General features: G+C 43.6%; 1 protein-coding gene across 1 annotated transcript; it reads left to right on the top strand.

Annotated features, from left to right (window-relative positions):
* The first annotated feature begins 811 nt into the window (after positions 1–811).
* On the top strand, positions 812–12,062 carry LOC131107042 (WD repeat-containing protein 26). Its single transcript, XM_058056681.2, has 14 exons — positions 812–1,647; positions 4,099–4,198; positions 5,524–5,580; positions 6,212–6,348; positions 6,444–6,541; positions 6,678–6,834; positions 7,248–7,386; positions 7,486–7,626; positions 7,900–8,019; positions 8,141–8,286; positions 8,438–8,516; positions 8,594–8,723; positions 9,729–9,923; positions 10,016–12,062. The coding sequence occupies exons 1-14, from the start codon at positions 1,331–1,333 to the stop codon at positions 10,039–10,041; spliced, it is 1,842 nt and encodes a 613-aa protein (XP_057912664.1). The 5' UTR covers positions 812–1,330; the 3' UTR covers positions 10,042–12,062.
* The last annotated feature ends 378 nt before the right edge of the window (positions 12,063–12,440 follow it).

The following is a 12,440-nucleotide window of genomic DNA, read 5'->3' as shown; positions in this document are numbered from 1 at the left end:
ATTGTGGATGATGGGGAAAATTTCCCGCAAAATGTAGATTTCCTTTAAAAGTGTAAATAAGGGACTGTTCATTTAGTTTTTTTCATCCCTGAGCTCAAGCTTTGGAAAAGCATGTAGTTTGGCCATCATTTATAGTATTACTAATTAAATCAGTTTGCACTATTTTATCATTTTTTTGTTGCTATCTTTATATATTGATATATTTAATAAATATGAATGCTGAATTGGGCTACCAAAAATACAATTGCACAATAATTTGGCTCACAATAAAATAATTATTCATTCATTCATTCATTTTCTACCGCTTTTCCTCACGAGGGTCACGAGGGGTTCTGGAGCCTATCCCAGCTGTCTTCGGGCGTAAGGCAGGGTACACCCTGGACTGGTCGCCAGCCAATCACAGGGCACATATAGACAAACAACCATTCACACTCACATTCATACCTATGGACAATTTGGAGTATCCAATTAACCTAGCATGTTTTTGGAATGTGGGAGGAAACCGGAGTTCCCGGAGAAAACCCACGCATGCACGGGGAGAACATGCAAACTAAATAAAATAATAATTATAAAATAATTACTTCCTTAAAAAAAACACAGGACTAAAACTAAAAATGTATTTTTGCCTTTAAACATAACTGAGGTTTGCAACTTTGAAGGTTTGGAGAACAATGTTTTTCTTCATTTGTCTTGTGCTGCTGTACCTCCCCTGAAGTGTTGGTATTGACAAAACATTCTAGACAAGTTGTGTAGCTATATTGTGTATTCTGAAATATATATTTGATATGTGTTAATAATTTTAGTGTAAAACGTTCAAATGAAAAAGTCGTAGTGGTAATGAATAATTGAGACAAAATAGTTTGTGATGATTCTACCCGGAAGCTTGGTAGTGTAGGAATTTCCGGTGACGTCAGAGCGTCAGGCCTCCATTAGAGCTGCAGCTGTTTGGAGAGAAACAACAACAAAAACGGGGCAGGTGACAGAGCGTCCGCCACGGTTGACAGTCCGCTCTGAGCCCGACAAACGAGGCCTCAAACCTGGAAGTTGAACCTCCATTTCCCACCCAGAGCACCGCCGTCTTCTAACCACGGCCGCTCTCGGTGAGGAAACTCTGGCCTCCGCTTCCTCCTCCTCCGACTCGGACACCGGCGGAGCGTCGCCGCCCCCGCGGAAGAAGCACCGAGCCTCGGCGGCGGAGGGAGCAGGAGAGCCCGGGGCTTCAGCGGTTGTGCCAGGCCTACCCGGAGTTGTCTTGGGACTCGGAGTGCACTCTCAAGCCACATCGACCATCCACTTTACCCGAAGTGCCGTCGGCAACCTGAGCAGCAGCATGCAGGCAAACGGAGCAGGACAGGGGCAGGAATCATCGGAGCTTCCCTGCCTGAGCGGAGCACACAACGGCGAGTCGTCGTCGGCAGCCGCGGCGGCCGGTGGAGCACACTCCAACGGACTCCTGCTGTCGGACAATGGGAACGGTGTGGGCACCAGTAATGGGTCCGCGGCCGGGCCCGCTTGTGGGACTTCTGCCGCCTCCCCCGCGGCCTCGGGCTCCGAGGTGGGCTCGCTGAAAAAGAAAAAGCGGCTATCGCAGGCGGAGGAAGATGTCATCCGGCTCATAGGGCAACATCTCCATGGACTGGGGCTCAAGTAAGTTTGTGTCACTCCGACTGGAAGAGTTGAATATTCGCTTTTAACATTAATGGCGTCGTGTTGGCTGCTGGTTGCTGTTTATTAAAGTACGACATGGCCGCCGGTGGAAGCTATTAGTGAGCTTGACAGACACAAACATGGGGGGATGGGTCCGAATGTTAGTCGGTTAGCTTGCTGCTAACAAGGGGTCCATCTTGCACAATAACACCTAGCCTGTTAGCATTAGCTGGCTAGTTAGCTTACATGCTAACAGCACCAATGTCCACACGCTAAACCACACCACGTACGCGTTATATAAAATATACAAAAAATATCTAGTTTTGCTGTGGTTTATATAGATTTGGCTCACATTTGGAGTCCATTGCGTCATCTCACGTCCTTAATGTGTATGCACCCATGACATGCATATACATATATTTTTTTGATTTACGATGCCAATTAAAACAGTGAGAGCTGGATGCTAGAAGGTAATTGATTGCGGTTTTCCATATTTTGACTGCCAGTAATGACAGTTTGCAGGGCTGCGTGGGAGGCTTTTTGCAGGTCGACTGTAATATATGTGCGTGCGTGTGAACGATTATACAAGCCAAAACCAACGAGTTGTCATTTGTAGCAGCTCCTTAAACATGTTATATGTCATTATTTTATGTAATATGCTGTTATGGTCTGTAAGGTCTCAGTAAGGGCAGAAAATATACACTTTGAAACATGCAATTGTCTCAAAAATAATATTTGTTGGGCTGTAACGTATCCTCTCAATTTAACCGACTTGTGTTGGAATGCATTGAAAGCAGATGCATACTGTGTCTTCTAGTGAATCGTGTTGGGATTTAGTGCCTTGCTCAATGGTCAGGAAGTAATCTAGGGGTCTTAAACCTGCAGTCCTGTGTCCCCTAAAGTCCCGTGTATTTGATGAGCATAGATAGATATTTTGTTGATTATATTTTTGCACGAAAAAAAAAACACTGGTGGCGTTATAAACACGCTGGCCCTGCAGGATAATAATCCACACTCTCCACTTTGCTGCACTCTTCCCATTATCTCTCTGCCCTCAGTCTCCCTCTGGATAAAAGGTCAATCTAGCCTTGATGCTGGAATTTTAGACAGTTTAGAAGTGCAAGCCCAACTCGGAACATGGAATTGGCATGGTCTGTAGCTTTGATGTTAATGAGTTGTGTTTATCCATGGTCGTGTGTGTGTGTGTGTGTGTCTCCCAAGAAGCACTATGTATTAACTTTTACATGTACACTCTAACTCTGCACTTGTCCAGCGTAATAGATGCCATATATCACACAACGCCACATTAATACAGACAATATTTCATATGACATACAGTGTTGACATTACACGTATTTAACAGCATCATGAATTTTATTTATTTATATTTGTTGGAAGAAAAGCTACACGATCAAACTTAGAGATCCCACATCTGTAGCTGCCTGAGGGATACTTGACAGATCTTAATATATTTTAGACATGTGGCAAAGCCGGGGGAAGGTTTTTTTCTTCATGAAACTTCAAAAGCACCTTTTTGCTCAAACAAAAGCGAAGCAGATAAGTATTTTTTCCCACTGTCATTTTAACATCATATAAAAACATTACAGAAATCATAGGGTTAAACATAACGTTCAAAATATATAAATACATTGCGGTAGAGCCAATGCCAGTTGTCCATCCCATATTCCCGGGTTAGACCCCAAAACTCGAGTATTACTAGCAAGCGTACCGAGGTGGTTGGGAAAAAAGCAGAGCAAACCTTTTTGACAAAGATTGTGGAAAGAAATATGCAAATCCATGCAGCACCAGAAGTCGCATTATTGGTAAGAAGTATTTTATTTATTATTGTATTATTTATATAGTATTATTGGTTAGTTTCACTATAACAACATTAAAAAGAATACATTCAGAGATTTATTAGATTGTAAAATTGTTGGCCGTGCTTAAAAATGCACACATTTTGTATTCAGTGTAAAAAAAAATGATGTGGCTCTCATGGAAATGTGGCTTTCAGAGCTGAAAAAGGTTCTCAACCCATGCCTTAGGCACGCACAGTCCTTTTTAGAATGTCATCAAAAACTACATTTTGCATAACAGTAGGACCTTTACTACAGAAGACTCTCTGCTGTTGTTTGTTGTTGGTATTTTTTGTTCTGGATCCAGTTGTAAATACCTAATTTCTCTGCGTGGCTTTGCTTTGGGGGAGGGCTTACATGTTCTTACTGTCTGCTCATCTGAAGAAGCAGAGCCGCCGCCACTTTTCAGCAGGGCATTTATTGTAGCTGCGTGAGAAGCCCAGCATGCTGCCGCTGCATTGATACTCGAGGATGATGTCATGATGCTGAAGGCTTTTCCTAACCTTCATTGCACTGCCGGTCTCCATGATATTGCTACCAAAAGCTCAAACATCTTCAATCCCTCACGTGTGTGTGTGTCTCCATCTCGCTGCAGTCAGACGGTGGACCTGCTGATGCAGGAGTCGGGCTGCAGACTGGAGCACTCCTCAGCCACCAAGTTCCGCAACCATGTCATGGAGGGGGAGTGGGACAAGGTCAGTCTGTGGCTGTAATAACCATGTTTGCTTGACAGACGAGAGTTTCTTATGATCTGTACTCTGACAATAATGCTCAGTTTGATGTGTCATTTATAGTGCTGTCAAAAATAGCATGTTAATGGTGGTGACTGATTTCAGTCATTAATAGGGGTGTCACAAGCCAAGAAAATACACAAGATTGGTTCGATGAAATCAAGACCAGATTTTTACTTACTTGAACATTACTTTTATAAAAGTGCAGTGGAAAAAATATAACAAATATCGGACAAAGTATTACAATTTACTCATTTAATTTGTACTACGTTGCACTATGTGTATGGTAGCTGCCCCGCTGGCGCCCACAGAGACAAAGAGACTATATGACAAAAGGGCTCACTCCATTCATGCTGTTGTTTTATGGAAGAAAACATGGCAAGGTGCTGAAACTAATGTTTGGAGGCAGAAGACGAGAAAAACATGTTGTACATGACAATATACTGAGCCTGGCAAAATTAGCCAGCTCATTTTCATATATTGTGTGATTAGTTCATTTATTTTTTAAATAAAAAGAAATTCTGAAGGAGAAATCTTGTAATATTTTAATATTGCGAAATCTTGTGATAACACCATTAACTATGGGAAATTTTTTTGCGTGGTTAACTGATGACAGACAAACCCCACAATAGCGTCCACACAGAGTCACAGTGTCTGCCGCTCTGTAATAACTTTATTTTCACCTGAAGACATCAACAACAGTGCAATTCCAATAACATCCAGTCGTTCTTTACAGCTGTAAATTAGTTTCAGACCCCTGTAGACACGAAATAACACGCCTATAGTCGCCGTTACACTCCTATTATTCATTGTTTACGCCACATTGCGCAACTCTTATGCTGAATTGAAACGGGCCAGCCACTAGCTGTCAAGCGATGGAGTTAGCCATGTATTTATTTCTAAACTTTTGTCATGCCGGACTGCCACGGCTAACTTCATGAGAAGGCCTAGCTGAGCTTTGTTTAGGACTCCTGTAATGGCTACATTGACTAAAAAGAAAAGGAACTGTATTTTAAACGATTCTTTCCAGGCAGTTTAAATGTAACTTGTTTAAATCATGAGTCCAATGTGTGCTCCTGTGCACTCATGTGGCATTGTAGCGCTAATATGCCAATATATCTTCTCATGTGGCAATGGATAGAAAATCAGCCAATTGTAAAGTGTCTTGAGTGAAATACACACATGTACGTCCCTTTTCCAGTACAAGCGTGAAAACTGCTGCGCTCACCATTTTTGTTCTCTCTCTCTCTCTCTTTCCCTTCCATCGCTGTCTTTTGTTTTTGGTCCAGGCTGAGAATGATCTCAATGAGCTGAGAGCACTGATGCATTCGCCCAACGCCATTGTGGTAAGTTGCCTTTACGCAAAAAGCCTCTAGCGGGCTTCGTGAAAGGCCCGCTTGGGGCGTTCTAGAACGGTTCTGTCAAACAACCCAGCGGGTTTATGTGTGTTGCCAGAATATATTTTCTATTATATGTCTATTGTATGGCTCTAATTTTAAGTGTCCATATTAGCATTAGCATATAGTGGACCCTTGGAAGTTTTGTGGTACATAAAATGGTACTGTACATTCAGCTGCACATAATAATTAAATAAATGATCGCTGTTGCCCCACAGTGGCGAGGAGTTAGCATGTTGGCTACACCGTCATGGGGATCTGGAAGATCTGCCTTCAAACTCTGTATGGAGTTTGCATGTTCTCCACGTGAGAACATGCAAAACACCAGGTTTTCTACTACGAAAATATTCCCTTTATTAATACAGAAATTATTTCAATCAACATTTGCTGAATGTTTTGAAGTCCTGCTTCCACTTGTAATGAGCAGCCATTGAAAACAGCCTCCTGGGAGAAGGGGGATTAAGGAAGACTTACAAGGGTCCATTCTGTATTTTATTAAGTCTTTTACAGTCATTATAATGATGTTTGCTTCATTCTTTGTAAAACAGTTTAACATGTACAGTATATGTGCCCCGTGTAGCGTATGAAGTTCCTGTTGCTGCAGCAGAAATATTTAGAGTACCTGGAGGACGGTAAAGTCCTGGAGGCTCTGCAGGTTCTGCGGGGGGAGCTGACACCGCTCAAGTACAACACAGATCGCATCCACGTCCTTAGCGGGTATCTTGCCACTCTGCTGGTAGCGCTGTATTATTTTGGAAATCGATCAACTCAATTAGTAAACCTTTTTTTGTCTTGCTTATATACTCCCATAGGTATCTAATGTGCAGCCATGCTGAGGATCTAAGGGCCAAGGCAGAGTGGGAGGGCAAAGGCACGGCCTCCCGCTGCCGACTGCTGGACAAATTACAAAGTGAGGACTCACAAATGAGATGCATGCCATTTATTTTGCAACAAGTGTGCTGGTTGAAGCCAGCAGGACCCGTTAAACACCTCCCTCCCAGTTCAGAAACCAACCTCAACGCTCACTACTTCCTCTTCTGCCGCAGCGTACCTGCCTCCCTCTGTCATGCTGCCCCCACGGCGGCTGCAGACCCTGCTGCGTCAGGCAGTGGAGCTGCAGAGGGACCGATGCCTGTATCACAACACCAAGCTGGACAGCAGCCTGGACTCTGTGTCGCTGCTCATGGATCACGTCTGCAGCAGGTCTGTCTGGTAGACATCACATCCAGCATAGGAGGGAAGGGAGGTGGGGTGTCTGAAGGACTCTTTGGACTCTTTCGTGCAAAGTCATCATCCACTGGAGCATCTGACAAGGATGTCAGTTGACCTCCTGCTTGACTGATAACCACAGGTTCTCCTGATAGTACTGATGTGGTAGTAGAGTCATGATATTTAATAAGGACAGATCAACAGGTACAGTTGGTCAGATCTACATTCATACCAGTCCTTCTTACCTCCAGGTGTGTACAAACTATTTCTAAATGAGGAAAGTAGATATAAAAAGTCATCTTTTATCTATATCATATCGGTCTTGAGAAGCAGAACGCTCATCTCTACTGAAAACCTTTATTTTATTTCAATAAACCATTTATTTTCTTCTCCTCATGGGCCCTCAGGAAACAGTTCCCCTGTTACACCCAGCAGATTCTGACCGAGCACTGTAACGAGGTGTGGTTCTGCAAGTTCTCCAACGACGGCACCAAGCTAGCCACCGGCTCCAAAGACACCACGGTCATCGTTTGGCAGGTGGACCCGGTGGGTGCATCACATTCTGCGCTTGCTTTGCATGATAGCTAACGGGAATTAGCTGTTTTTGTTTTATTCTTTTTAAACTTGTTTGTGATGTTTGTGCAGGAGAGCCACCAGCTGAAGCTGCTGCGGACTCTGGAGGGCCACGCGTACGGTGTCTCCTACCTCGCTTGGAGTCCTGACGACACCTACCTGATTGCCTGCGGACCTGATGACTGCTCTGAGCTGTGGCTCTGGAATGTTCAGGTAAACAACTGTGTGTGTGTGTTTAAGTGAACTACTGTTTAACTTTACAGCATCACAGTGCCTCCATTATGGCAGCCATCTTACTTAGACATTGAGGATCAAAACAACTCCTCCATCGTGCTATAGAGACGTTCAATAGGCTGCGTACTCAATGACCTCTGGTCTGTCCCCCTCCCCCGCTTTGACTTCATGTTTTTCTTGCCGTCTCCCCTCCCCCCTGTATTCCTCCTCTCCCTCCCTCTCCACTCTGCCAACAATTCTGCCTTTGACCAGACCGGGGAGCTGCGGACCAAAATGTCGCAGTCACACGAGGACAGTCTGACCAGCGTGGCCTGGAACCCCGACGGCAAGCGCTTCGTCACGGGAGGTCAAAGGGGGCAGTTCTATCAATGCGTATGTGTCGTACTGTCTCACTGCCGATGATTAGGTTACGTCACACCCTGCCGTGTTTGCCACAGAGTGCTTAGCGCATGGATTGAGCAGCAGGCCTCAACGCGTGTGTTTTTATTGTCAGGACCTGGACGGTAACTTGTTGGACTCATGGGAAGGTGTCAGAGTGCAGTGCCTGTGGTGCCTGAGCGACGGCAGGACAGTGCTGGCCTCAGACACCCACCAACGTATTCGAGGGTACAACTTTGAGGACCTTACGGACAGAAACATGTAAGTTGAAGTTATAGAATAAGAATATAAACACACGCCTTTCTCTTTTCCGCTTGACCTCTGAGACTCATTAAAACATTAACATTTAACATTAAAAAATAGTATAATATGCTCCAGGAATTGATCTGTTGTTCCTTTGCCCCTTTGGCAGAGTCCAGGAGGATCACCCTATCATGTCTTTTACTGTTTCCAAGAACGGAAGATTAGCTGTGTTAAATGTAGCAACTCAGGTGAGTCGCTCGCTCATTAATCAATCAAGACTTTGTGGCAAGTTATCTTATCTTATTTCAACATTTTTCTGCCCTAGGGAGTGCACTTGTGGGACCTGCAGGACCGAGTGCTGGTCAGGAAGTACCAAGGTGTGACGCAGGGCTTCTACACCATCCACTCCTGCTTTGGAGGACACAATGAAGACTTCATTGCCAGCGGCAGTGAGGGTACAGCACACACCAGCAGATGCTTTTCATTGGCTTGTGCTGTTCACCAATAGGGTTACCTGGACTTCATAACTCAGGAAAATGCTTTTGAATTATGCATTTTACCTTTAAAGCACTTGGCTTTTGCATAGAGTGCTTTTTAAAAGCTGGTGTCAGATGGAGTAATCAAACAAAACATACAGTAGGTGTGTAGACCAACAACCAGTTCTCCCTCACAATATTGCAGTTTGATTATCGATCATTTTTCACAAATTAATAAATGAATACATCAAAACATATTGAAATGCAAGTCATGTAGGTCACTAAGTGGCAGTAATGAGACATTACACTAGCTTAAGAAGTCATGGAGTCCGACATGATAGAGTGGAAAAAACCTTTGTTTTTGTGGTTTGTTTCTGGCTTCTTAAGATTAGAAGAAATACATTTGAAGCTAACTGGTTAGCTCGCTATTTTGCTAGCTAGCAATAGTCTTGAGTCCTACAGCATAAAAGGTGATATAAACAATGAATAATAGTTCAAAGGTGACTATAGGGGTGTTACTTAATGTGTACAAGGCTCTAACGTTAACTGTATTTACTGTAGAAAGTCATAAACAGGTTTTCTACACAACTAGCCGCCACAAGCGAACGCATAACTTTTGTTATAGATATAGGCATCTACCAATGATAAACTTGCATCTCCTCCCCACTTAATCCTTGCGGCGAGGGTATAAGGCCGAATCAGGAGGGACGCTTAATGTCAGCTGACTAATGTCATATGACATCCACAAAGTTTATTCGATCGACCCAAACTACCTTCTCTATGGGGTAAAGGGGGCACCGGTGTAAAATCCAGATGTAGTGTGTAGTACCTTTTGTGTCCTCAGTGTGGTGCTGTTTGTCACTGTAATAGGTCTCACCATCCACTTCCAATAGCTCTCGCATTTTAGTGTGCAATTAAGAGCCGTGCATTCATGTCCTTTCTTCCTGTCCTCTTTGGGCTCCTCTTCCATGCTCCTGTCCAAAGACCACAAAGTGTACATTTGGCACCGGCGCGGGGAACTCCCCATCGCAGAACTGACAGGCCACACGCGTACCGTCAACTGCGTGAGCTGGAACCCAACAATCCCGGGACTCATGGCGTCTGCTTCAGACGACGGCACCGTGCGCGTGTGGGGTCCCGCGCCTTTCCTCGACCCGCAGGAGGCGGACGGACTCAACGGTACTGTCAATGGAAATGCAAATTTGTGGGTGTTGTCATCTTACGGTCCGAAGAATCTGAAGGTATGCATTGTGCTCTTATTGTGTCCTCAGAGAACTGCAGCAACATGGACAGTTGATGGACATTTCTCCTGGAACGACAATCCGAGATTTTTCATCAGTACGTCTAAAAACAACAAAAAAATCCAAACGGGGCAAAACTTCCCACCAACCTACAAGCAACAAGCCACCAAGACAAAAAGACAACGCTGACGTCAGGACTCCGAGAAGTGTCCCGCCGGCTGACCGTGATGATGGTGGAGGCGATGACGGACCATTTTGGGACGCCCCCACCCCACCCCCACCTACTGGCCCGGAGAAGCAGTCCAGCGAGGATGCCGTACCCACCCACCCACCCACCACTACTACCCATGGGTGAGCAGCATAACCCCCTCCCCCCACTCCTGCCTCCACCGCAGACCAGCCGTCGTCATTGGACAACACTTGTCTGTACCTGTGTAACATTTAAAAAGGATGGTGGGGGCTTTTGGGGGAGGGAATATAGCAACTTTTCTAAATGACACCACGCACAAAAAAGGCTATTTGTTTTGTTTTTTACTGATAGTCTTAACATTATTCTCATTATTAATAGGATGGATTTTGTGGTGGAGATTCCACTTTATTTCTCACAGCGTTAGGAAATCATACCTCCGTTTTCCTCCCAACCCCTGAAATTGGTCCTGGCAATGACTCCACCTGCTGCTGCTGCTGCTACACAACTCCGCTATAGCATACAGTGAGGACGGGCATCACAGGTTGCATATCAGTGTGTTTGTGTGTGCGCGCGTGTGTGTGTGTTAGTGCGTGCATTGGGTATGGGTGGGAGTGGCTTCACTTTGGGAAAATAATACTGTGATCTCCCTACGACAAAAAAAAAGAAACGCTTCACATTGCACTCTCTTGTATGTGTGTGTGCGTGGGTTCGAGTGTTTAATTTGCACCAGCAAAAGATTCCGATTCCCCTTTCTAATTCCATAGTAAAATGGTAAAGCCGATTTTTAAACCTAATTCTAAGTTATCCAAAGCCCTTAGGACCTCGATCTGTGGAACAAAGAATACTTGAGAGCCATTTTGTAACATTGTTTTCTTTTTCTTTTTTTTTTTTTTATTTAATTTTAAATCTGGGGCTTTAATTTTTACACTTGATGTGGCATTTTTCAACTGCACTGTGTTCGGAACCGGTTAAAGAAAGACATATTTCTTTCTAACAAGAAGTAAATGATTGTAATAATTGGAAGATAGGAGACACAGCTTACTCTGCAGTGTTAAAGGAAAAGTGAACTTTTTGGGGGGATTTTGCTCATCATCCACAATCCTTATGTGAAGCATGAACACACATATTTTTATTTTCTGTGCCTTCTAAAGATATAAAAACAGCTAAAAAAATAAAAAAAAGAGGCAGCTAATGAATGCACGTAATGGCACCTACAAAGCTTGTTATTAAAACACCTCCAAAACCCTCCAACAAGGTGTTATGGTTTTATATATACATGCTGTGGCCATGTAGTAAAAGCTACATTTTTTCCCCCACTTTGTTAAAAAGGATGGTGTTTTATGAATAAAACAAATATAAGTTAAAATAATGACACTATAAACTTTGTGCAATATTAAGGTGCTAAAGAAAATGTTAAAAATTAGGAATTGGCAATGAGGTGAAGCAGTAAAACCAAACAAAAAACATTGAGCTGAATTTGCTGAACTTCCTTCATTGATTGATTCCACATAGCAAAATAGAAAGGAATGTGAATGCTACACCTAGCGTTAACTTTTCCAAATTCAAAAACAAAGTACAGCGGCAGTGTCGGCAGCTCTGATATGTATACGTTACCTTTCTGTTGTGGCCTGACACGTTGAGAGCATGGCGCAGTCTCACTATGCTAGTCATGTAGTTCTTCTGTATCTTAGTTAATATGCAGGTCACGGAGTGTTGTTGGCACATTGTTGTGATTTTTTTCAGAAAAAATGTTTCAGGCAGAATAGGTGTGTCCCATTACGTGCATTCTTAGCTGCCATTTTTAGCAGTTTTTATATCTTTAGAATGCCCAACAAAGAAAGTGTGTTCACGTATCCCATAAAAATTGTTTATGATTAGCAAAATTCCCCCCAAAAAAGTGTTATTTCAATACCTACATCGCACATACATACATGCACACATATATAATATATAACACAAACTGCCTTCCTGTTGGTATTGTCGCACAAAAACAACAAGCAACAAATACCCCCCACCCCCACTCCCCCGTTTACCATTCCCTTACTGTTACAATTGACATTGGATTGCAGATTGGAGTCCTCTATGCACCCCTCTCCCCCCAAAAAGCAATGACTGATTCTCTCGTTGGTGAGCTTTTAGAGAATTCGACATCTTCGAGAGCCCCTTTTTTGAGCAGTGTCCATTCAAGAGCTTTTTTCAGGGTATGTAATGACTATTTGCCACAGACTGAGATACAGTAAAACATGTTTAAAAACAGTGCTTTTC

The sequence above is a fragment of the Doryrhamphus excisus genome, linkage group LG19 (assembly GCF_037039965.1).
Source record: "Doryrhamphus excisus strain RoL-2023G ecotype Guam linkage group LG19, RoL_Dexc_Guam_v1.1, whole genome shotgun sequence".
In the NCBI taxonomy this organism is placed as follows: Eukaryota; Metazoa; Chordata; class Actinopteri; order Syngnathiformes; family Syngnathidae; genus Doryrhamphus; species Doryrhamphus excisus.
The sequence above is the reverse complement of the archived record's forward strand: the minus strand, read 5'-3'. Positions and strand labels throughout refer to the sequence as shown.